At 34.6% G+C, this 24,026-nt stretch overlaps 1 protein-coding gene across 12 annotated transcripts in view; it reads right to left on the reverse strand.

Moving 5' to 3' along the window:
- The window catches only part of LOC111060409 (macro domain-containing protein RSc0334), a 45,086-nt gene extending 26,624 nt beyond the window's left edge, over positions 1 to 18,462 (reverse strand). Inside the window, exons 1-6 of one of the 12 annotated variants that reach the window (XM_039424720.1) lie at positions 18,008 to 18,462; positions 16,232 to 16,279; positions 15,708 to 15,821; positions 12,182 to 12,313; positions 8,421 to 8,570; positions 5,900 to 6,016 (exon numbers count right to left, since the gene is read on the reverse strand). In XM_039424720.1, coding sequence (XP_039280654.1) covers positions 5,900 to 6,016; positions 8,421 to 8,570; positions 12,182 to 12,313; positions 15,708 to 15,732 — 424 coding nt within the window. In that variant the 5' untranslated portion in view covers positions 15,733 to 15,821; positions 16,232 to 16,279; positions 18,008 to 18,462. Of the gene's footprint in view, positions 1 to 5,899; positions 6,017 to 8,420; positions 8,571 to 12,181; positions 12,314 to 15,707; positions 15,847 to 16,231; positions 16,280 to 16,549; positions 17,005 to 18,007 lie in introns of those variants that run through there. The other 11 variants (XM_039424712.1, XM_039424716.1, XM_039424719.1 and 8 more) reach the window with 11 other exon arrangements.
- Between the last annotated feature and the right edge of the window lie 5,564 nt (positions 18,463 to 24,026).

The raw sequence follows: 24,026 nt of genomic DNA on the forward strand, positions 1-24,026 counted from the left end.
TATTACACTATTGTACATTACAATATGAACCAAACAGCCACTCAGTTTTTATAACTAGAAAAAAATAAGTCTTTGTCAATTTCACAAAAACAGAATTAGAGCAATAATAAAAATCTGGTGTGGTACACTCACACAACTTTCCTTGCTCATTGAACTGTAAGCCTCATTCTCAAACGAGAATAATTTAGGGGTCACAATAATTTAGGGGGGGGAATGAAATAGGGTCACATCATGACAATTATTGGCGGCAACATATTATTTGCAACTACGATCAGACTACTGTATATGTGTATATATAATTATTGTTTTCAGAGTACTTTTTCCTTCGTGTAAATTGTGAAATAAATTAGATGTTTTGTTTTTTAAAGTCGTCAAAACAGCTGATCTACAGATGAATTATCTTGAATATGACTGTGTACTTTTTATAAACTGCACTACCTACCTACCTACCTCATGCACGAGATGGAGGTTACAAAGTCCATTTCTCAAGGATAGGGTGGACCCCCCATTAGTTTCCCAGGAAAAAGACTCATGCCAGTTGATAGATCTGATAAATAACTATACAGGGTATGAATTTGAAAAAAATCGTTAGAGCCGTTTTTGAGAAAATCGTGAAAAACATGGTTTTTAGTCATTATCCGCCATTTTTCTCAATAATATTACGGAGCTCCTGAAATTTTCCCGGAAGTGAGACTCATGCCAGTTGATAGGGCTCATAGATAGCTATCTATAATATTAATTTGAAGAAAATCGTTAGAGCCGTTTTCGAGAAAACCGTGAAAAACATGGTTTTTTCGTCATTATCCGCCATTTTTCTCAAGAATATTAAGAGCTCCTGAAATTATCCCAGGAATGAGACTCATGCCAGTTGATAGGGCTTATAAATAGCTATACATGGTATAAATTTGAAGAAAATCGTTAGAGCCGTTCTCGAGAAAACCGTGAAAAACATGGTTTTTTCGTCATTATCCGCCATTTTTCTCAAGAATATTACAGAGCTCCTGAAATTTTCCCAGTAATGAGACTCATGCCAGTTGATAGGGCTTATAAATAGCTATCCATGGTATGAATTTGAAGAAAATCGTTAGAGCCGTTTTCGAGAAAAACGTGAAAAACATGGTTTTTTAGTAATTATCCGCCATTTTTTCCGCCATCTTGAATTGAATTTTATTGAATTTCTTACTGTCGGATCCTCATGGTATAAGGACCTCAAGTTTAAAATTTCAAGTCAATCGGTTGATTAGGAATGGAGTTATCGTGTTCACAGACATACACACATACACACACACAGACCAACACCCAAAAATCATGTTTTTGGACTCAGGGGGACTTGAAACGTATAGAAAACTTGAAATCAGGTTACCTTATTTTTTTTGGAAAGCAATACTTTCCTTACCTATGGTAATAGGGCAAGGAAAGTAAAAAACAGAAAAGAAATAATAAAACCTGGAAAAACAAATAAAATATAATTTCCTGAAGTACCTAAACATCTATACAGTTAATATATAAAATAAAAATTTGGTGTAGTACACTCACACAACTTTACTTGCTCATTGAACTGTAAGCCTCATTCTTAAACGAGAATAATTTAGAGGAATAACATAATGACGATTGGCGGCAACATATTTGAAACTGCGATCAGACTACTGTATATGTGTATATTTGATTGTTTTCAGTTCTTTTTCCTTTGTGTAAATTGTGAAATTTGATGATTTTTTCTAAAGTCGTCAAAACAGCTTTTCTACAGATGAAATATCTCGACTATGTGTTCTTTTTATAAACTGCTCTACCTACCTACCTCATGCACGAGAAGGAGGTTACAAAGTCCATTTCTCTAGGATGGGGTGGACCCCCATTAGTTTCTCAGGAAGGAGACTCATGCCAGTTGATAGAGCTGATAAATAACTATACAGGGTATGAATTCGAAAAAATCGGTCAAGTTGTTTTTGAGAAAATCGTGAAAAACATGGTTTTTTAGTAATTATCCGCCATTTTTCTTAAGAATATTACGGAACTCCTGCAATTTTCCCAGTAATGAGACTCATGTCAGTTGATAGGGCTTATGAATAGCTATCCATGGTATGAATTTGAAGAAAATCGTTAGAGCCATTTTCGAGAAAACAGTGGAAAACATGGGTTTTTAGTAATTATCCGCCATTTTTCTCAAGAACATTACGGAGCTTCTGCAATTTTCCAAGAATTGAGACTCATGTCAGTTGATAGGGCTGTGTGTGTGTATGTCTGTGAACACGATAACTCCATTCCTAATTAACCGATTGGCATGAAATTTCAAACTTAAGGTCCTTATACCATAAGGATCCGACAATAAGAAATTAAATTCAAGATGGCGGAAAAAATGGCGGATAATTACTAAAAAAACATGTTTTTCACGGTTTTCTCGAAAACGACTTCAACGATTTTCTTCAAATTCATACCATAGATAGCTATTCATAAGCCCTATCAACTGACATGAGTCTCATTTTTGGGAAAATCGCAGGAGCTCCGTAATATTCTTGAGAAAAATGGCAGATAATTACTAAAAAACCATGTTTTTCACGATCTTCTCAAAAATTACTTGACCGATTTTTTTTCAAATTCATACCATGCATAAGTTATTTATCAGCTCTATCAACTGGCATGAGTCTTTTTCCTGAGAAACTAATGGAGGGTCCACCCCATCCTTGAGAAATGGACTTTGTAACCTCCTTCTCGTGCATGAGGTAGGTAGGTAGCAAAGTTAGTAGACAGAAGGTTGGTCACTCATCTATAGTATTTTCGTTGAAATGCAATTGGAGTGGGGGAACTGCAGCCGTGACGTAGGCTGTAGTACAGAGTAGGCAGAATATCGCATTCTTGAAAATCATATGGTGTCGTAAAGTCAAATTATATAACACAAACATTTACTGACATGCAAGCTTTCTGTTTATGCTTTACAATAATTATTAAAACATTTGAATAATACAAGCATTTTGCCATATAAAAGCAAAAACCTCACCTCCTAACCTTCCCTTTCAAAACCCTTAAGGTTTCCTCATCTTCTAGGTCGTGTTTATATTTTGTAGTATGGCTATACATCAGCTTGTGAATTTCGGGGATGAGATATTTTGATTCTCGTAGAACATGTGCTCGATACCAGCATGTGTTCAGTGCATTTACAATGAATGAAATTCATCGGATTTATCGGGATCGGTTAATCGGTTTATTGCGATGCATTGGTTTATCAAAATTTTTTAAGGGTTAATCTGAAATTATAATAGTATAACATTGTCTACTAACGCTTTTCCAGCTTATTAACTTTTTCGTGTCACGTTTTTAGATTCATGAAAAACTTTCAACTTCATTTTATTCATAAAAGTTGAATGAACTTGAAATATTTAACAACATCATTAGAATCGGTGATTCATTCGCTATAAGTATGGAGAATTTTGAAGTTTTAGGTCAATCTTGAGGAGATTAAACGACGATATATTTGAAGATACAGTGAATAAACTGTATGCTCAGTATGTGGTTAAACACTGTAAACTGTATGTGGTTACTCTAGAACATTTTTACTACACGTGACGTCACGCTAGCGTTCCCCCCACCACTTTGAATCATACACCTGTGAGTGATCAACCTTTTGTCTACTAACGTTGGGTAGGTAGAGCAGTTTATAAAAAGAACACAGTCATAGTCGAGATATTTCATCTGTAGAACAGCTGTTTTGACGACTTTTGGAAAAATCATCGAATTTCACAATAATTTACACAAAGGAAAACTTACCCTGAAAACAATTATATATACACATATAAAGTAGTCTGATCGTAGTTGCAAATATTTTGCCGCCAATCGTCATTATGTTATTCCCCTAAATTATTCTCGTCTAAGAATGAGGCTAACAGTTCGATGAGCAAGGAAAGTTGTGTGAGTGTACCACACCAGATTTTTATGTAAAATATTAGGTTTTTTATGTAGAGCTGTCGAACGGTTAACACTTTAAAATCATTGAATAGATCACAGGTGGGATAACGTCTGGGCTTGCCTAGCATAGTTTTAATTATATATTTTTGAATTATGAATAGTTTTTTGAAATGTGTATCCAAAGGCCCACCCCAAGCCCGTATACCATATTGTATAACCGATTGTGCATATGAGAAGTAAATTAATTTTGTAATTTCCAAGTTATTCAGTTGTCTAATTTGATAAAATTTATATATTAGGTATTCAAATTTTAAGCACATATTATTTATATGAGTGTCCCACCTGAGATGAGGATCTATCAGAATCCCTAGATATTCTACTTGCTCTTTTTTATGGATCTCTGTACAAGGACAAAAGTCTATAAGACTCTGATTATTACATTCAACTTTGTGTATTTTAATGCTTTCCAATGCCTGAGGTTGTGTTGCGGCAGTAGGTGAAAAAGTCATAAAGAGGCTTTTGTCAGTATTTAAAGTTAACAGGTGTTCATTAAGCCATGATTTTGCTGCCTTCAGACCACTGTCTGCCACTTGTTTCACCTCTTCCCAAGAATGGCCAGTAAAAGTTAAAGCGGTATCATCAGCAAATGATATAATATTACAATGATCAATATCCAGTTTGAGCAGGTCATTTATATAGATCTGAAATAGAATCGGAGAAAGAACTGTTCCCTGTAGCAAGCCATATTCTGTGAGTTTTTTATTACTAGTAACGTTATTAAGAGTTAGCAGTTGATGACGATCTGATAGGTAGCTGTTGAACAATGTAAGTGGTGAGCCTCTAATTCCTAGGTGTTCCATCTTTTCCAAGAGTCTAGACTGCGATACGGTATCAAAGGCTTTTGCCAAGTCTAAAAAAGTAGTAAAGGTTTTTTTTCTATTATTAAAATTATCTATTATTATCTCGAGTAACTGAGTTATAGCATCTTCTGTCGATTCTTTAGTTTTAAACCCATACTGATTTTTATTTATAATATTGATACCGTTTTTATTTATAATAATGTTGAGGTACATATTCTTTCAGTCGGCGTAGAAGATATAACACTCGGCTCAGCTTGGAACAGACATGATCAATGTGATGTGGGCTCCATGTCAATCCCTGATCTAGATGAATCCCCAAAATCTTCACACATTTTAAATTATCTTCATCAATTTGCCTCAACCCTAAAATTATTTGTTGTGTTTTATTGCTATTTAGAAGTCTAACAGGCCAATCTCACAGTCTTTAGACAGTCTAAAGGCTGTCTATATCTATAAAATAATAAAGGAGATAATTGGCTTGTACACAGCCCCACAGAAAAATTGCTATAACATTTAAGGGGAAACATGAATGGTGAAATAATGAATACATCAAATTGAAGAGAATTTAATGCTCTACAGACCTATGATAGGCATTCGTTTATACGGTGGGCAAACAAACCTCTACTGGACAAAACTTGTAGAAAATTAATCATGCTTCATTTTTATATGGTTAGTCATGTCTGTGAAACGCATTGTTCCCAAGATACATGCGCGTAAGCAAAAAAAAAGAAGAAAAATTGTAGCTTTTAAACCACCCTCATCCCTTTAGCAATTTAGGCTAATATAAGGAAATTTGATACGTTCACCTCCTAGCCATCAAAAATTTAAAATGACCCCCATTTTGAAAATTTACGTAGTACATTTTTCATTTTATTTTAGTTGAGTCTTTATAGCATAAATATTCATGCCAAACTTCAGATCAATACAACATTTCGTTCTTGAGATAAAAATTCCTAAGTGAAAAAAACAAAATGGCAGCTATAAGGATAGTGTCACACAGAGTTGTTTCCGCTGAGTTTTGGACACTTTACGACATTTGTAGTCTCCTGTCATCCAGGAACAATACCCTAACATGTTCGACACTACTTCTGAGACACTCTGTATAAATAGTATAATACAAGAAAACGTATGATAGTTACATTTGGCGGGTAGGTTGTATCCGCCTGTGATCTTGGCGTCGCCCGTTTCACAGCCATGCAGAGTTGCACACTCCTCTTTCAAATGTGGACCGGCCGCTCTGTGAATGGCGCCATCAACTACAACAAAACGTAAACATTTTCAAAATATACAGGGTGTTTACGAACTCCCTACCAATACTATAGGGCATTGGTCCTGGGTAAAAAACATATCAAAATATTATATTTAAATTGTCCGGAAGTCTTAGGTTACTCACACAGCGGCCATTTTGCTTTTTTCACTTATTTTTTTTTCTAAATAATGATTAAAAATACGAAATTAGAATTTTGCACAATCACTCATAACAACTAGACAAAGCTAGAAAAAAATTATGATAATTTTTCAAATTCATAAAACAAAATGTTAATAGTAAGCGATTTTAGGTCATTTCAAACAATTAAATAACGTTACATAACCCTCTGAAGGTGGGTCACCAACCACTAAAGCTGCCATATCTCAGTTAATATTAGTCCAATCTTATAACATCTGGTATCAATCGATAGGCAATTAAATTTACTAAAAAAAGTTATTCTTGTAAAGTTTTTGTAAAACCAACCGTTTCTGAGTTATTTAAGAAACAACATTTTAAATGGCCGTCATTTTGTTTTATGAATTTGAAAAATTATCATAATTTTTTAAAGCTTTTTCTAGTTGTTATGAATGATTGTGCAATGTTTCAAATTCGTATGTTTAACCATTATTTAGAAAAAATTAATAAGTGCAAAAATCAAAATGGCCGCTGTTTGAGTAACTGAAGACTTCCGGACAATTTAAATATGATATTTAGATAAATGTCTTTTACCCAGGAACAAGGCCCTGGAGTATTGGTAGGGAGATCGTAAACACCCTGTATATCTAAATTCATTCATACATTAAGTTTCTATTAACCTACTCTAGAACATGGCACGCCATAGTGGAGTAGGTCAATTTCCACACAGACAACACTAAACAAGTAGAGGACACATTATAAGAATTTTTTGTAACTAACTATTGTATGTAATTGTAATTTATCTAATATTTTCTGTAATTAATGTAGTAGTTTTAGTTTTTTATTGGGAAATAAACATTTATTTATTTACCAATATTTCAAGTTTCTATTCACCCATATTTTAAAATTACAAATAAATGTTTTGGAGTTCCTCCTGTTTTGAAGCTCTGCCACCAAAGTAATGTCTTGAGTTAGAAGAAAAAGTATAAGTTACTAGTGGCTAAGTCAGGTTTGTATGGTGATTGATGGAAATTATGCCATTTGATTTACTGGAGAAGGAAAAATAAAAATTCTCCCTGAGTTTTATTTATCTTAATATCTTTTAGCAAACTATTCATTTGATCCTTTGCAACAATCCTTTTCTCAATGGATAGTTTGTAAAAAATATTAAGATGAATAAAACTCAGGGAGAATTTTAATTTTTTCCATGAAAATTACATGATTTTAATAATGGAGAGAAGGGATGAAGGTTATGTACCTTGTGTCAAAACAAGAAACAAATTTTTAATTTAAAAAAATAATCACTCTGAACGTCCAAAATTAACATAATCAAAGAGAAACTATTCAAAGAATTCACAATTTTGAATTAACTTGGAAATTTTGTAGGCTAGTTCAAGAAATCATATCTTACTATTTGAACACCAGCAGTTATATTTTAATACTAGCATGAATTATTGTGAAAATCCAAACACAGTCGTGTTTGAGAAGAAAATATCTAATTAGAACCGAACGAATATAAATGTATGAAAGTCTTATTTGTTTTCGACAACGAGCTGAACCGAATGAAACCGAATGTGTGTGAAGCTTAGTCAACTCGGTATCACAGTATCGCCACTAAATGATACAGTATCATCAAACATGATACAGTATCAACACAATATGATACAGTATCATCTCAACTTGAAACACAATACCATGGGATGATAACATGATACACAACACCATGGGATGAAAACATGAAACATGATGTATCATGAAACATGATATCATCAAACATGATACAGTATCGTCTCAACTTGAAACACAACACCATGGGATGAAAACATGATACATAATATCACCAAACATGATACAGTATCAACACAATATAATCTAAATTTGAAAATCTACTTTTTGAAAATACTTGAGGACTGAAAATTGTGTGAATTGAAGAACTACAAAACTTAACTTTTTCGGACCATGTGTTAACTAAATTTGGGAGAGGAATATCACAAGGTTACCTTATTTTTCCTCTCCCTATCATTTTGATAATGTACTTATTGTATGAATCAATAAAAGAATGAATATGATACAGTATCATCTCAACTTGATACAAAACACAATGAGATGATAACATGAATACAACACCATGGGTTGAAAACATGATACATGATATAATACATTATATCACCAAACATGATACAGTATCAACACAATATGATACAGTATCATCTCAACTTGATACACAACAAATCCATGGGATATAATCTATTCAGTATGGTTGACTGGAGCCTTACCTCCACCTCCACCCATCAAAGCTTTATTGGCCGCGTTCACAATGGCATCAATCTCCAGAGTTGTGATATCTCCTTGCCACATTGACACCTTCCTATTCAGCTCAACATTCGCATCAAATTCTGATTTCTGTCCACCGTACGTTTTGTTATCTGAAAATATACATTTAAATTAATTCATGAATGAGAAAATATTTCACGCACATGATACTAGTAGTTCTGTGAACAGTGGACCTCGCGCTCAGTAAGTTACATTGACCTGTTGTTATTTTTCTCAAAAATTAATAAATAATTTATTAATTTAAAATGTCCTTGTTAAAAATCCTAAATAAATATAGAGCTTTCTGTCCTATCGTACCGTGACGTGTCGTCCCGGAGTGTGAGTATGAGCGCTGTTATCAGGTCTGGCTGCATCTGCCTACAACGTTGATGGAAAGATACATTTTCAAGATGTTTGATGTTTTTGAACGGGTAGTATTATTGACCGAGCGAAGTGAGGTCTAAGATTCAAGTCGACGGTATGACATTTCTTTCAATGTTTAAATGTTTATATGTTGCGCATTTACGGCGAAACGCGGTAATAGATTTTCATGAAATTTGACAGGTATGTTCCTTTTTTTAATTGCGCGTCGACGTATATACAAGAAATTTTGCATTTCAAGGATAATATAAAAGGAAAAAGGAGCCTCCTTCATACGCCAATATTAGAGTAAAAATCAGACTATAGAATTATTCATCATAAATCAGCTTTCTTGTGGACTACTAGTAGTTCTGTGAACAGTAGACCTCACGCAGTATTCTCATCCACAAGTACCTGATTGAAACTATAAACCTTATGGAAATACAGCAATAGACTGGCTTCTCCACACATCTGTGTAATCACTTGTCAGCTGATTTATGATGAATAATTCTATAGTCTGATTTTTACTCTTATATTGGCGTATGAAGGAGGCTCCTTTTTCCTTTTATATTATCCTTGAAATGCAAAATTTCTTATATATGCGTCGACGCGCAATTAAAAAAGGAACATACCTGTCAAAATTTCATGAAAATCTATTACCGCGTTTCGCCGTAAATGCGCAACATATAAACATTCAAATATTTAAATATTAAGAGAAATGCCAAAACGTCGACTTGAATCTTAGACCTCACTTCGCTCGGCCAATAAGTCTGGAAAATTCGAGTAAGGGAAGAGAACAAGAATACTATATTTATAGTCAAATAAATATGAAGATTAATGTTTGATCGAATACTATATATGACAACAATGAAAATATCAATTTTGAATGAAAAGCCTGCAGTAACTCAGTAAGTCCTATCAAGACCGAAAATATTGTAGTCAAAATATTTTAATTCTAGGCATTTATCAATAATTATTTATTTTCATGTTTTATTTAATTATTCCCCCCTTTACTACCTGAAATTTGTCTCTCAAACTGAATTCAAAATTTATATTATGTTATCCTGTACTGTATTCAAATTCCTGATGTATCAAAAAGAATATTATGTGTTTAACGAATTATATTTTGATTACGTTTATGTTTATGCCATGAACTACTCCATTATCATGTTTTTACTTTCCTTGCCCTATTACCATAGGTAAGGAAAGTATTGCTTTCCGAAAAAAATTAAGGTACCCCAATTTCTAAATTTCTATACGTTTCAAGGTCCCCTGAGTCCAAAAAAAGTGGTTTTTGGGTATTGGTCTGTATGTGTGTGTGTATGAGTGTATGTGTGTCTGTGTGCACGATATCTCATCTCCCAATAAACTCGTGTGTCTCCAGTGTTATTGTCCTGTCACCAGCTGGCTCGGATCTTTGAATAGTAGACTTGAGATGCGCGTGGACTCTAGCGTCATGTGATCAATTTTCATAACGGCAAGGAAAGTTGTGTGAGTGCGCCACACCAGATTTTTTGGAAGTGTATGTTAAATTCTTGTAGAATTGTGACAATGCAGAAATTCCTTAAATGTTGTAAATAATATTGTAAACTAATGAAATTGCAAATAAATAATTTGAAATTGAAAGTGTTTGCTAAATTTTTGTTTCATACAGTTACTTTTTCTATTTTTCTCTAATTGAAGTGCTTACTGAAAGCTCGTTGCTAACACACAAACTTTGTTTTGCTGGCAACGCCAATATTATATATTAGTTTATTATTTTAGTTTCAATGAAAGCTTTTTTAATTTGGTTAGTAAATTTCCAATGTATGAAACTGAATTTTGTTTTTCATGTATTTGAAAATTATTGATACGAATTTGGCAATAGATTTGATCTGATTTGAAAGTACTAACCAAGGTAGTTGGAATACATTGGCGCACATTTCCACAATATTATAGAACAAGGCTTAGGGAAGAGTTGCGAGATGATGCACACTGGACCACCATGTATGAGAGAGGAGTAAAGAGTGCTGGGATTCGACTGTAGAATTACCAGCTACAAAACATACAGGACGTAAATTTAGAGTATTGATGAAGGAGCAACTTTTTTGCCCCCTGTGGGTTGGGGGAGCTTTGAGTCGAACATCGTACTCAAGAATGTGTTGAAAATCAGTATTAACCCACAGTATCCCTGCTTGTCGTAGGAGGCGACTAAAAGGGTCCCCAAGGCAACTCCAGAGGTTGCCTTGCCTTCAAACCCACGGGATCTGCCCCATCAGGGCAGTTTCGGGGGGGGGCAAAAAAAAACCCAAGAGACCAGTGATGGGTGAAACTCCAGGCACAAATGTAGGTCAAGAGGCTGAGTCGAGGGTGAACAGGTGCCCTAGAGGCAATTTGGTAACCCCTCCTCCAGCGGAAAGACCTACAAAAAGGCCAGGAGTGGAACTCACGTAGGTCACGAGTTTGTGGGTGAGGAGACCAAACCTCACCAATGCTCAGAGAAGGGCGGCCATTTAGGCAAAACTTCTTGGGAGAGGTGAGGCTTTTGACCCTGCGATGTTTCTGAGGTGCAAAAGAAAAAACCCAAGAGACTAGAGATGGGTGAAACTCCAGGCACAAATTTGGGTCAAGAGGCTGAGTCAAGGGTGACCGTGCGCCCTAGAGGCAACTGGTCAGCCCTTCCTCAGCGGAAGGACCTTCAAAGAAGGCCAGGAGTGAACTCACGTAGGTTACGAGGACCAATCAGTCTAAAGAGCCTGCCAAGCATATCACATTGGATTGCGACAAGCAACCAGGTGATGAATTGGATGTTAGTATAGGGAAAAACTCCAGGTTCTTGTAAAAGACACAGGTATTGGTTTGCCTAACTAACATACTACTTGGGAACACAATAAGCTTTGGTTGACGTGTGGGGTTCTTTGAACCTTTGGATCCTTGAATCGGTCCTTCCAAAAAATCATAATCATGATCATAAGGAGCAGCATTTGAGTATACTCAATTAATGAATTCGAAGCACATTACCAGATGAGTTAAGTCGCTCAGTGTTATGCTTGTATTTTTGCCATCAAAACTAATTTAAATAGGATTTGAATGAATAAATTATTGACATATCCAAATACCCGTTTCGTGGATGGTAAATTTATTTATTTATTCATACAATATCATTCTCAACTATGAATGATTGGGAAATGAACAACACGATCAAAGCCCAAAACTGAATTATAGCCCAAAATTGGACTAATGATAATAATAATTATTGTATTATTGAACTAGCAGGTTTCTCGACTGCCATTATAACGTGGATTTTACTATAGAAGTTGTGTGGTTTGGAATGATTGAACAAATGAGGCTGAGGAATTCATATTGAAATTGTTGAAGTACTCACAGTCATCGACTAGTCTCTGGTTATCTCGACTGTAGAAATCGGCCCATGTTTCAACTTTGTCCAAAATCACGTACTTGGCTCCACATTTGTACAGTTTGCGCTTCTCGTCAAGAGATAGGTTCAGAATTTTATCTGTAATACGATAAAAGCGTTCAAATTAAACCAATAATAGAACATTTTAAATATTATGAGTTATCTGTAGGTTTTAGCCTACAGTTTCTGAAGCCAATTTCACTGTGAATATAATGATTTACGCTCAACTCACACTTTCGCGACTCAGGTCGAGAAGAGACTCGACTCTATTCGAGAGCATGTGTTTCCAAATGGTGACACTCAGACCAGTCGATTCTAGCCTCCGCGATTGTCACCATTTGAAAACACATGCTCTCTACTAGAGTCGAGTCTCTTCTCGACCTGCGTCGCGTGTGAGTTGAGCCTTAGACTATATGCTATAAAAATGAAAACCTAGGTATAATGTCCAATACATGATTGCTTGTTTTTAAAGCTTCCCAGAGACTCTTATTAGAGTAAAGGAATTGTCAAAATTTATAACACATACGGTAGGAAACACATAAAAAGATGAAAAAAAATCACACAAAGAACCCTCTCTACACACAAATTCTTCAACTAAAGAATACTCCAACCATCAAAAAGCTCTTCAACTCCTTATCAAAAACATCATTATCTTCACAATTTTACAAATGAGTAGGAAACTTTCTAATTAATTTTAGGCCCTATTTCCATTACAATTTTGAAGATCTCTATAAGAAAACATATAAATTTGTTTGAAAACTAGTTAAATTAAACAAAAGAGGCTCAGTTCACATTGAATCTTAAGCCGCGTTTACACCAGAGTTGTAATAGTATATTTCGCACCTAGGGCCGAAAATGATACATTTCCGGCTCGAAATCGGTTTTCAAGTCCGAGGCCGTAGGCCGAGGACTAGAAAAGATTGAGAGCTGGGAAAACATTTTTGCCCGTGGTGCGAACGCTATTTTTCGCCACACAAAAAAATAAACAATATAATATAATGAGAATAATTGTTTATTAACCACTTCCGAAAGCAAAAGTGAAAGGTCATAGCTCTAGCAAACCTGAGGTAATCTGAATATCAGGAAATTGTCCAAGTATTTTTTTTTTATTCTGATTTGTTTAAATAACCTAAAAGTTCAATTATGTGGGAGGTTGAGTTTATACTTTTTTATTCTTTCAAATGACAATAAGATGATATTATTAAGAATGTTTTGTTTCTTGAATAATGAAAACAAAATGAAAAGTTTTTTGATCAGCTGTTTTAGCGCACTTGAAATTTGGACAATCTGGATGTCAACAATGCTTGTTATCGTCGACTGTGGAAGTTGAGGTTAGAAGTCCTATCCTACTCTGAAAATCGAATCTGAATAGTTTATAATATCTTATTTGTATTTCATTCATTCAAATAAAATGAAAGTATCTTATTGCAGAATATTTCATTCAATTCTAGAAGCATAAACTGATTCCGTTTCATAAACCATTTTGTAAACACGTTCACATAAAATCACAATCAGCTGACTTCAAGGTTATCTTACAGCCCTAGGGCCGTAAAACTTTTACCGGCCTGGTCAGAAAACAAACATTTCCGGCCACCATATGACGCACGAAAACCAGCTCATTACATCCAAGTGGGGCGAAAACTAAGTTTTCAACAGATTGCTGTGATTTGTTGCCAATTTCTTGTAGTCGACTTGTGAAAATCCACAAATTGTTTGTAAAAAAAACTTTGTTGCCCACTCAGTGTCGGTAACAAAATGTTGGAAACTTGTTGCTGCGCTAAAACGAACAGCAACTTGTGGAACTTTTCTTGAACTGGCATTGCTTAATAAAACACCAGTTTAGAATAGAATATTGTTTAAAAGTATCCGAATTTATTCAAAGTAACGAACATATTTGTAACTTTTTAATAAATTCTTACTTCAACAGATGTAAGTGAAAAATAACTTTTTTACAGATGGAAATTACTGAGATATTGAAATTATTCTAATGCTAATGAATGAATAATTATTATTAAACGAAAATCCAAACTAAATGCTGTAATTCACCCCGAAAACTTCTGCTACTGCAAATATTGACAACAGGTTATTCGATGAGCGTTACTATTCAAAAATTATTTGTCAGCCCGGGCATTTTTGAATAGTAACGCTCATCGAATTTCCATCTAGCTGTTTACCCTGTTGTCAATATTTGCAGTAGCAGAAGTCTTCGGGGTGAATTACAGCATTTAATTTGGATTTTCGTTTAATAATAATTATTCATTTATTAGCATTTGAATAATTTCAATATCTCAGTGAATAATGAAATGTTCTAGTGTTCAATACGGATAGTGATATTTATCCATAATAAAGCACTAGAATATCTTCTAAAATATTATATCTATAAATCTCACCACAAACTTTAACTGGTTTTGCTTTCCTGTAGATTGAATCACGTTTCTTAATTTTATGGCTGATCAATGAAATCAAATAATTCAAGTCACTCTTAAGCTGCGTCTTCACAAAAATTGTCAACAAAATGTTGTCACAAATAGTTTTCAACAAAAAAAAGAGATAAGTCACGCATAGTCGGCATGAACTTGTAGAGGTGGGAGATTCAGTTTTCTCAGAAAGAAAGGTAAATTCGTATGGCTTTTGTTGGTGGGGAGACCTTTTGCGGGAAGGTCCCACCGCCTGAATATATAATTTAAGCCGTCAATGGGCCTTACGACTGTCATACTTCAGCCGGTACCGACAACTTAACGTGCCCACGATAACACGGGAGTGATCTTGTTAAAAAACGTTCTAGTAATGAGAGGGTTTGAATTCGGGATCTCTATGCTGCTACGCAAGCACACTATCCACTAGACCACGGATCACTCCAGTGTTTCCCACACTGAGTGGGAAACAAAAATTTTGTTGAATACAAGGATTCCCACAAGTCGACAATACTTTCAACGACAAGTTGTTGTCCTTTTCTAGAAATTTTCAACAAATTGCCGCAATTTGTTGAAAACTCAGTTGACAACTTGGTGTAAACGCGGCTTCAGAGAGTTTTCAATACTGACGTTGAAACTCAGCTCACCATTTTTGTGGGTATTTTACAAGCAACGTATTAAAGGGAGCCTAAACATATTCATCAACACAGGGTTCTGTTTAATTCAGTCGTTTCGTAGTAAAGAAACATTTCACAAGAATGGTCACACATTAACCATAAGTTTTGAACAATGCAAAGTGTATAAGCTTCTCTGTTTTGTTGAATAAAAAAAAATTTTTTCATGAAGAACATCCCAGATGTGTAGGCTATAAGAAGTCCCTTAATGTAGAGTAGGAAAGAGGCTCAACAACTTTAAAAAAATAAAATAGCCTAATCAAAAAGCTTTCCTTGTATCAGTTTCAATCATTCATAAGCCTATTTTTCTAATATTTGATGAAATTATTCTTATGTAGGAAGCAAGCTTACAAGCTATTACCTATATTGTATTTCATATTAAATACCTACATAAAGACAAATTACCTTTAATTTCCTGAAAACTGGCCATGTTTCTAGAGTTGAAGATATTGTTCAATATTGTTGTATCTCCTTTCAGCTTGTTCACAATGAGGGGAAAATTCACCCTAGAAGTTATTTCTGGAAGAAAATGATGAACAATAACCTATAACATTACAAATAATAAATGAACATCAATAAATGACAAATTATATCATAGCATAACTGTTACAGTACAAGACAGAATTGTAACTACTCCAATTATAAAATTATTCAAATTGTACAGTATAAATAGTTGATACGTATCTACTTGATTGATCGGTGCTTTGAATTTACTTGAAAGTACCTCATAATATTTTTTCTGTTTCACATTCTAGCAGGTGAACAGTTACTAGTTAGCATGTTGAAAATTAATAGGAGAGTTTACTACCTCTACATTATGTTAAAATTTTGTAGAAATACAATTTTAAAATAAATTATATTTATTGTAATCTTGATATGTTAAAGTAACTAGATTATCTGTAAAGTTAATTTTATCACAAAATACTTACAGCACTAAGTAGAGCAATTAATAGGCTAATGTACATCACAGAAAAGACCTAGAATAAATACACACACAATTAGGCTGGATATTCTAAGTTAGAAAAATTTGATCCAATCTGATATTTTGCTAAGGCAATTGAGATGTGTTAATTTGGAATTGGTTCGAGTACGCATTCTATAGAAATTTAAAATATGATGCAAATAGAATTACACAAGATCAGAATAGAACTTGAGATTCAGTAAGTTTCATGCAAAACTAGTAAGCTCTTCAGGTAAACTTTCATACAACTTAGAAAGTGAAAATGTCAAACAAACATGTAACTCACTTGAAATTAATATCATGTTTTCGATGAGAAATAAACCTATCTAAAACTTTTATAGAAACAATTGAAAGAATCAAAACTATTCAAGTTGACTAGTATATAACAAGAAGTATAATAAAATTGATATAATATTATGACAAAAGACAATTTTAAGCTTACTGCTTAACCTATGAATAAATAAAAGTGTTTCGCCGGCCAACTGAATTATTCTGATTTAGCTATTTATGGTATTACGGTTAAAGTGCACATTTAACCAAAATTAACATTTAAAAATGTATTATAATTTGAAATAAAAACACAGAGAGCAAACTTACAATAGCAGAGTCAACTTTATATAACCTCAAATCTTCTGAATCTGAACCCTCAAACAGAAATCAACACTGCCATTTAGATAATCGATCACAGATGCCGGCACAACACTCTTGCCAAATGCCTACAATGCCGGTGCCACACTCTTGCCTTCCCTAAGATTTCTGACAAGTCGAGCGGAGGATTTCAAACGAAGGCGATGCCATAGCTTCTTGAGATGGCCACTAACATCAGAACAAGTGTGTACACACATGCTCGACATGCATGTTGTGTCATCAGCATAAGGCTATGTACACATGGTAGCGTCGCACCGCGCGTCCAAAATTCTGCAGTTGTACACATGCAAGCGTTTTATACGCGGCGTCCACCTCCAGTTTAGCAATGGAAGTTGAAGAGGTAACATGTATGTGGCTTGTGTATCGTAGATATAAAGCGAGAAAACGAAGGCAAAGAAACTTTTGCGTTCACCCTATTTTGACCAATAGATTAACGCATGGTGCTTTTGTGACACTTTACCCTAACTTGAGGAAATACAAACCCAAATTTTTTAACTATTTGCGAATGTCGATTTCATCTTTTGACGAGTTGTTGGAGATCGTAAAAGACGACTTGGCATCAAGTTCTTGTTCTGTTCTTGTAATCAGGACTTGCCATATCCCATATGACTCGTCGACTTTTTACTTCTTCTATAAACAATTCTGTGTCAAAATTGTTCATTTCCATGGCTGCACACTGAACAGAGTTGCTGTAAAATCACTACGGTACACAAAACAAGTGAACTAGATCAAAACTGGCGTCCAACTGCTCTCATGTGTACAGTCCAACTGACTGTAGTGTACTGGGAACTGCGCTGTCGCCGCGCGGTTCAGGTTGAAAGTCTGGGCGGCGCAGTGCGCGGCGCGTCCAGATTTGAGTGAGTGGTGCATGTGGACGCTGCCATTATCTCCATTGTATATCACACCGCGCGGTCGGACGCGCGTCTCAAACCGCGCGGTGCGACGCTACCATGTGTACATAGCCTTAGGCTTCAAACAAAAATTTTGAGGTTAGGTTTTTATATCTTCGATTTTTTTTAGTTGTCAATTTTTATTCACTGCACTATTTAAGGTTGATGTTAGCTGCTATATCAAACAGCTATTTCTCAATACTTACTTGATACTTGTAGTTATCCCACTGGAAACGCTGCTGCGTCGTGGTCGACAATCTGTAGATACTCTTCTACCGAGTAGTATGGATTGGCTGACAAATAGCTCTTGAATGCTTTCTTGAATTTGTCTTCTCTCTCTATGCTTCTAAAGCTAGCCGGAACCTTGTATATTTTTGAGCTGAGGAATTTAGGCCCATTCCTGGCTAGTGTTGATGTCACCTTCTCTACGTGGATCATCTGTGTGCTCAGGGGATGATGAGGGCAGGGGTGCCCCACAAGGGGGGGGCATGATTTTTTTTATATTTCATGTCAACATTTTGAATCATGGCTATAAAATCAAGGTATTAAATAGAGATACAGTATCCGAATGTAGTTAATTCTAATACTTTTTCCTACCTTTACAATGTTATATTTTGCAAATTGTAACTCAATATAAAACATAAAAAATACAATTGATAATATGTTGTATGCAGGAATTTTAGTAATTTTGAGCCTATGAGTTTGAAGGTATATCTTTGACAAAAATAAATTATAACTCCATCATCCACTATTATTCTGATTTCCTTTGCTTAATTTTGATTTTTAATGGTCCTGTGTTTGAGTTTCCTTGCTGTAGCAACCTAATTTTCTTAAAAGCACAATGATAAGTTAAATTGTAATGTACATTTTAATCTAATAATTATTTTAATTTCGAAGGCGTTTCATGATGATATTAATGTATCTGAAATTGGAATGCAATTATCAACAACATCGCAAACTCTAGTGAATTTGACAGAAGAAGAAACTTCTCTTGTCAAAAATTTGCGAAAAATATCAAATGAAGCCAATTTCAATCTTTCAAATTTACACCCTTTTTACCACACAGTAATCAAGTAATATTTTTCACAACTGTAGGCTACTCATATAAAATAGTATGATAATATTATTCCAATATAGTATTCCATATAACCTTAATAGTATTCCAATAAAACATTTAGTTTTTGAAAAAAAATGATATTTTCAAGCCCCAAAATCCATTGAAGAATTGCCGAATTGTTTGATCAAGAGATTCAATTGATTGATGATAAAGTTCAATTACCCCGTGAACATAGATAATTTGATCTCAATCAAGTGCAATATTTTATAAAAAGTTTGGAGACAAAAGTCGCATTGCCAATACATACATAGAAATGATACTCATAAATCATTCGTGAACAGTACAGGGGAAATACTTTCACCATTGAAAATATTCATTTGCCCCCCATGCAAAGCCTATGGTAGTAATTGGAATACTGTGTATCCTTTCCTGCTCAAATCAAACATGTACTGTAGCCTACAGAAAAGTCACGACATGCCAATTGGAGAATTTTCTCATTTTCAATTGATATATTCTCATTTACAGTCGACGATTTCTCAAATATAATTCACTATTCTCAATTACATGTGATGACTTCACAAATACAATTGACTATTCTTATCTACATATATAGCATTCTCTCAATTATAAGTGACTATTCTCAAATACAATTAATACTTTCTTAAATTAACTTGATACTTTCTCAAATACAATTGGAAAAAGTGTAGTTAACCTCACCCCTCCCAAGCGTTCTTATCAATGCTTTTCTGATACATTGATATGAGAAGTAACGCTTATTGCTTGAATTCATTTATCTCAACTTGAGACAAACTGAATTCAATCTCATTATAAATATATAAGGTTGATTTTTGAAAATCTGAATTATATGAATAGTCATTGCTCTATGTTCAATGAGTGTTGAACGAATAAATTTGACGTACCAGATATTTGACTAATATGATCAATCTAATCTGTCGAAAAACTGCTGAATTTTTAATTGGAAAAACGTTGAAGATGTATCAGATACAACAACAAAGCTTCTATAAGATTGAATTGTACAAAGTTTAAATTCAGAGACATCTTTTTCTCTTGTATCAGTCTTTATTCAGAAGCGGTTGGTTATGTTGAGTATTATGGAAAATAAAAAGATGAATGTTTCAATTGGGTAAAACTTTTGAATTTGGATTTTATCTATGTAATAATTTAAAGGGAATCTGATAGGATACATTTTCCACAACCTGTCCTCATTTTGGTTTTTCCAAAAAATGAATAAGATGATTTGAATGCCTCTTTGAAAATAATCACAAATTTTTCAATACATGGTTATAGTTGCTTTATTATTGGGAATAATGTAGTTTCAGAATAGGAATTTGAAACTGTTGGGTAGAAAACTCTCTTCTTTGATCAGCACCAATGAACGTCTCCATGAATGACCTTGCCATTCAGAGTCATACCAATCTTTCTCAATGAGAGAGAAACTGTGATGATTCTTTTTTATAATTTTACTGTTTATAAAACGCTTCTTTAGGTCTATACTGATTGATACAACAATAAATTCTTATTTAAATTGCATACACATCAATCTTCTACAAGCTTAGTTGTCTCAAGTTCGTCTTTTCTCCAATTCATAATGCACTCGCTACAAACGTGAAAAGGTGGAGAATTCCGTCAATTTTGTAAGAGTGACATTACTGCCCACTCTTCGCCAATCAAATAGAAAAATAAAATACAGCACGGTAGTCATTCTATTCCAATTCTTCCACTTTTTGAAAGGAACGTATGAAAGTTTACACATACTTTCAACAGGAGAGAGAAAAACAACACAATAAAAACTTCCAACACAAAAGAGCTTCAAAATTTAAGACAGAGAATAATTTCTTAGCATCAAGAGACTCCGAGATAGAAAATACAGTGTACAGTCATTTAAGTCATACAGAGACAATCTTATTAGTTGGAGGAAAAAGAGGTTGAATAACCCTGAAAAAGTTGGCCATATATTTTTCAACATACTTTTAGACTACCTTGAAAAGCTTAGAAGAATGAGCTGTGGTATGAGATGTATCTATCCTTATTTCTGATGCCCCGAACAAGAACGTGTGAATTGCTAGTCTAAAAAAAATATCAAAAAGATACTTTATTTCTATTTAAAAAGAGATAAGAAACGATGGTATATATTATTACAATAATATGAAAACAGAAAGAATTCCTCACAAGAACAAAGGTAAATAATGTCCTTTGGAAGGTTAGAATGTAAGATGTGAATTTTACTGTCATACACTGACTAATGTTAAAAACTGAAGGGTTGAGAATTGGGATACTTTGGGGGGGCATTACACTTGGATTGGGGGGGCATGCGCCATTGCCCTTGGGGGGGCTGGGCACCCCTGGATGAGGGTGGTTTAAAAGTTGCATTTCTCAGCGTTTTGCTTCCACGCTCTCTCATTGTTCTCAAGATATGACCGTGGAAGCAAAACGCTGAAAAATGCAACTTTCAAACCACCCTCATCTCCTTAGCACATGAGTCATGAATGGGGGGGACTTTAGATATGTTCTCCTCCTAACTAGTCTCAACAAAGCTGCAAAGTCAAAAATGTTGTTTAAAACATTCCTTCCAAATTGCTTTGTCAATTGGTCTATTGTTGCAAAAATGTAGATTTCACACTCAACACTAAAGCTGTTGCAAAAGGTGTAGGGAAATTCGTAAAAGCATGAAATTATACATCAAATTAAAGAGAGTTCAATGCCTCAAAAGCTCATAATCAGCATGGATTTTTCCCGTCGATTTTTAAAAAATTACATATACAAAAAATACTACCCTGAAGCCCGGTTTCATAAAAGCCTGTTTAATTTTAACCGTGATTAATTCCACGAGAGCCAATCAGAGAATGCTATTTTGGGAAGCAGGCTTCTCTGATTGGTTCTCGTGTAATTAATCACAGTTGAAATTTAACAGGCTTTTGAAGATTATTGTTATCTATTGAAACCAGATTATTCTCTGTGTCGGACATCTTCCCCGATTGTCCAATTATCACAAACAGCTGATCGTCAGTGGCCAGCCTAGGTAATAAAATGATGGAGTTAATCTCATTCTAAGACCAATTTACAACATGATTAGCTTTTTCAAATGGTTAACCAATTTACCCAGGTCTTCAATATAACTCATTAAATTCATCTGTATCTTTAGGTTGTAACAGTTATAATAGATATTGTACATGAACAAATTAATCGGAAAATGACAACATTTTGTAGTAAAATTTATAAATAAGCACACAAAGAAATTTCACTAACACGTTTGACACGAATAACACACAGCCTGTCTCTTGCACCAGAGAAGTAGTCCGCAACACTGTGTATGGGTTACAGTGAGGTCCACGTTATAATAGCAGTGGAGAAAGATAGGAGAACAACGTTGCCGATCCTTGTCTTGACAATGCCTACTATAGACCGTAGCTGATACAGGTTTTGGGGAGGTTGGTAGCACTGGCTGCCTTGACTGGTTGATTGTATTTGAGTCTCTAAGTTTTACTTCTTTCCAAGTATTTTCAATGGTTTTTCATTACTTAACAATAGTTTTTCGAATACATATAGTGGTTGTCTTCAAGATTAGTGTCAAATAGTGAGTAAGAGCCTGGAAATTGAACTTTTTGAGGTCGAAATTGCTTTCTAACCTACCTGAAAACTATGGAGAAAGCCAGTTCTTGATGCATTTAATCTTGCTTAAAGAACTTTGACCACCCTGTTTTAAACGTAAAGATTTAAAATTTCTCTCATAGAAGTGTCCCTATTAAGAAACAAACTTCTGAATTGGGACTACACTGAGGAGTACTCAATACCTCTGCGGTTCCCCGTTTCATCTGGAACTTCAACCGTTGCACGGATGCTTAGCTGTTAGTGGTGACTTATCGGCAGCATTGATCAATAGTATTACTAAGTTATCAATAGTATTACTATTGATAGTTGTTCACTATTAAGAAACAAACTTCTGAATTGGGACTACACTGAGGAGTGCTCAATACCTCTGCGGTTCCCCGTTTCATCTGGAACTTCAACCGTTGCACGGATGCTTAGCTGTTGTAGCAGCTAGTGGTGACTTATCGGCAGCATTGATCAAAGATACTGTGGTTGATCTGAGCAGCGTGTCGGCAACGGAGTCATCCTCTGTGAAATTCTCACCCTTGCTGTTATCTCGGCGTTGAGTGGGGCCTTTTGATAGATCTACGTGTACCGGTATCTTCTTATCTCAGAAAACCCGACTCCTCTTCACAAAGAATGAATCTATGGATTGTTGACAGGGCTTAGACTATCATTATCATCGTTCTCTTTCACGGTTCTTCAACTAAATGATTGAACACTTTTTAATTAAAACCTTACCTATATCTGGTGAATAAAAGTATCTGTCATGTTTATTATTCATTGAGGTTTCTTAATATCGTACAGTTATACGGTTTTTGAATTTCGCTGTCATCAACTTCATTATCTTAGGATTATATCATTGAATATCATAACAGGTGTAATTAAGATTATCTCCATTGATAATAGCCTTCCACAATAATTATTCAATCAACACAGTATATAACTCTGGACTGGTACTAGTATTATTATTACTTCTATCATTATTATTATTTTTTCTATTATTTGGTAAGTAAGATGAGTAATTTTTCTCTTGGTGTCACCAGTCAGGGCAACCCAAAACTAGTGTACAAAAAGTACTCTTTTAGGAAATCAACACCAACTGCTTTGGGTGATATTAGATGGCGGTGTCTTAATAAAAAATGTAAAGCATCTCTCAAAACAAATGGGTCTGTATCCAGAGTTATTGAGCCTCCTATCTCTCATAATCACTCTGCTCCATATTGTAATGTAGATCTAAGTAACAATGAGTTAGATTACTCTGTCGCATGCTCGACACCGATCATTGGCAAGGAAGAAAGAGTATTTCCTTCTGAGTTGGATACTGACTCTAGTAGTAAGAAGATTGTGAGTGTGGGAGCTAATGAAATCAACTACACCCCTAATGACGTGGCAATGATCTATCACTGCCTCAAATAAGACTCCAAGACAAGGGATAGCCATATTTTTCAACAAGCCAAAATTTATAACAATCTTTCTTTAGAAATTAGAGAGCTGCCAATCTATAAATTCAAACAGATTTTAAAAAATAAATTGACAGAGAGTGCCTACTATTCGGT

Source organism: Nilaparvata lugens, chromosome 3 (assembly GCF_014356525.2).
Source record: "Nilaparvata lugens isolate BPH chromosome 3, ASM1435652v1, whole genome shotgun sequence".
NCBI classification, from domain to species: Eukaryota; Metazoa; Arthropoda; class Insecta; order Hemiptera; family Delphacidae; genus Nilaparvata; species Nilaparvata lugens.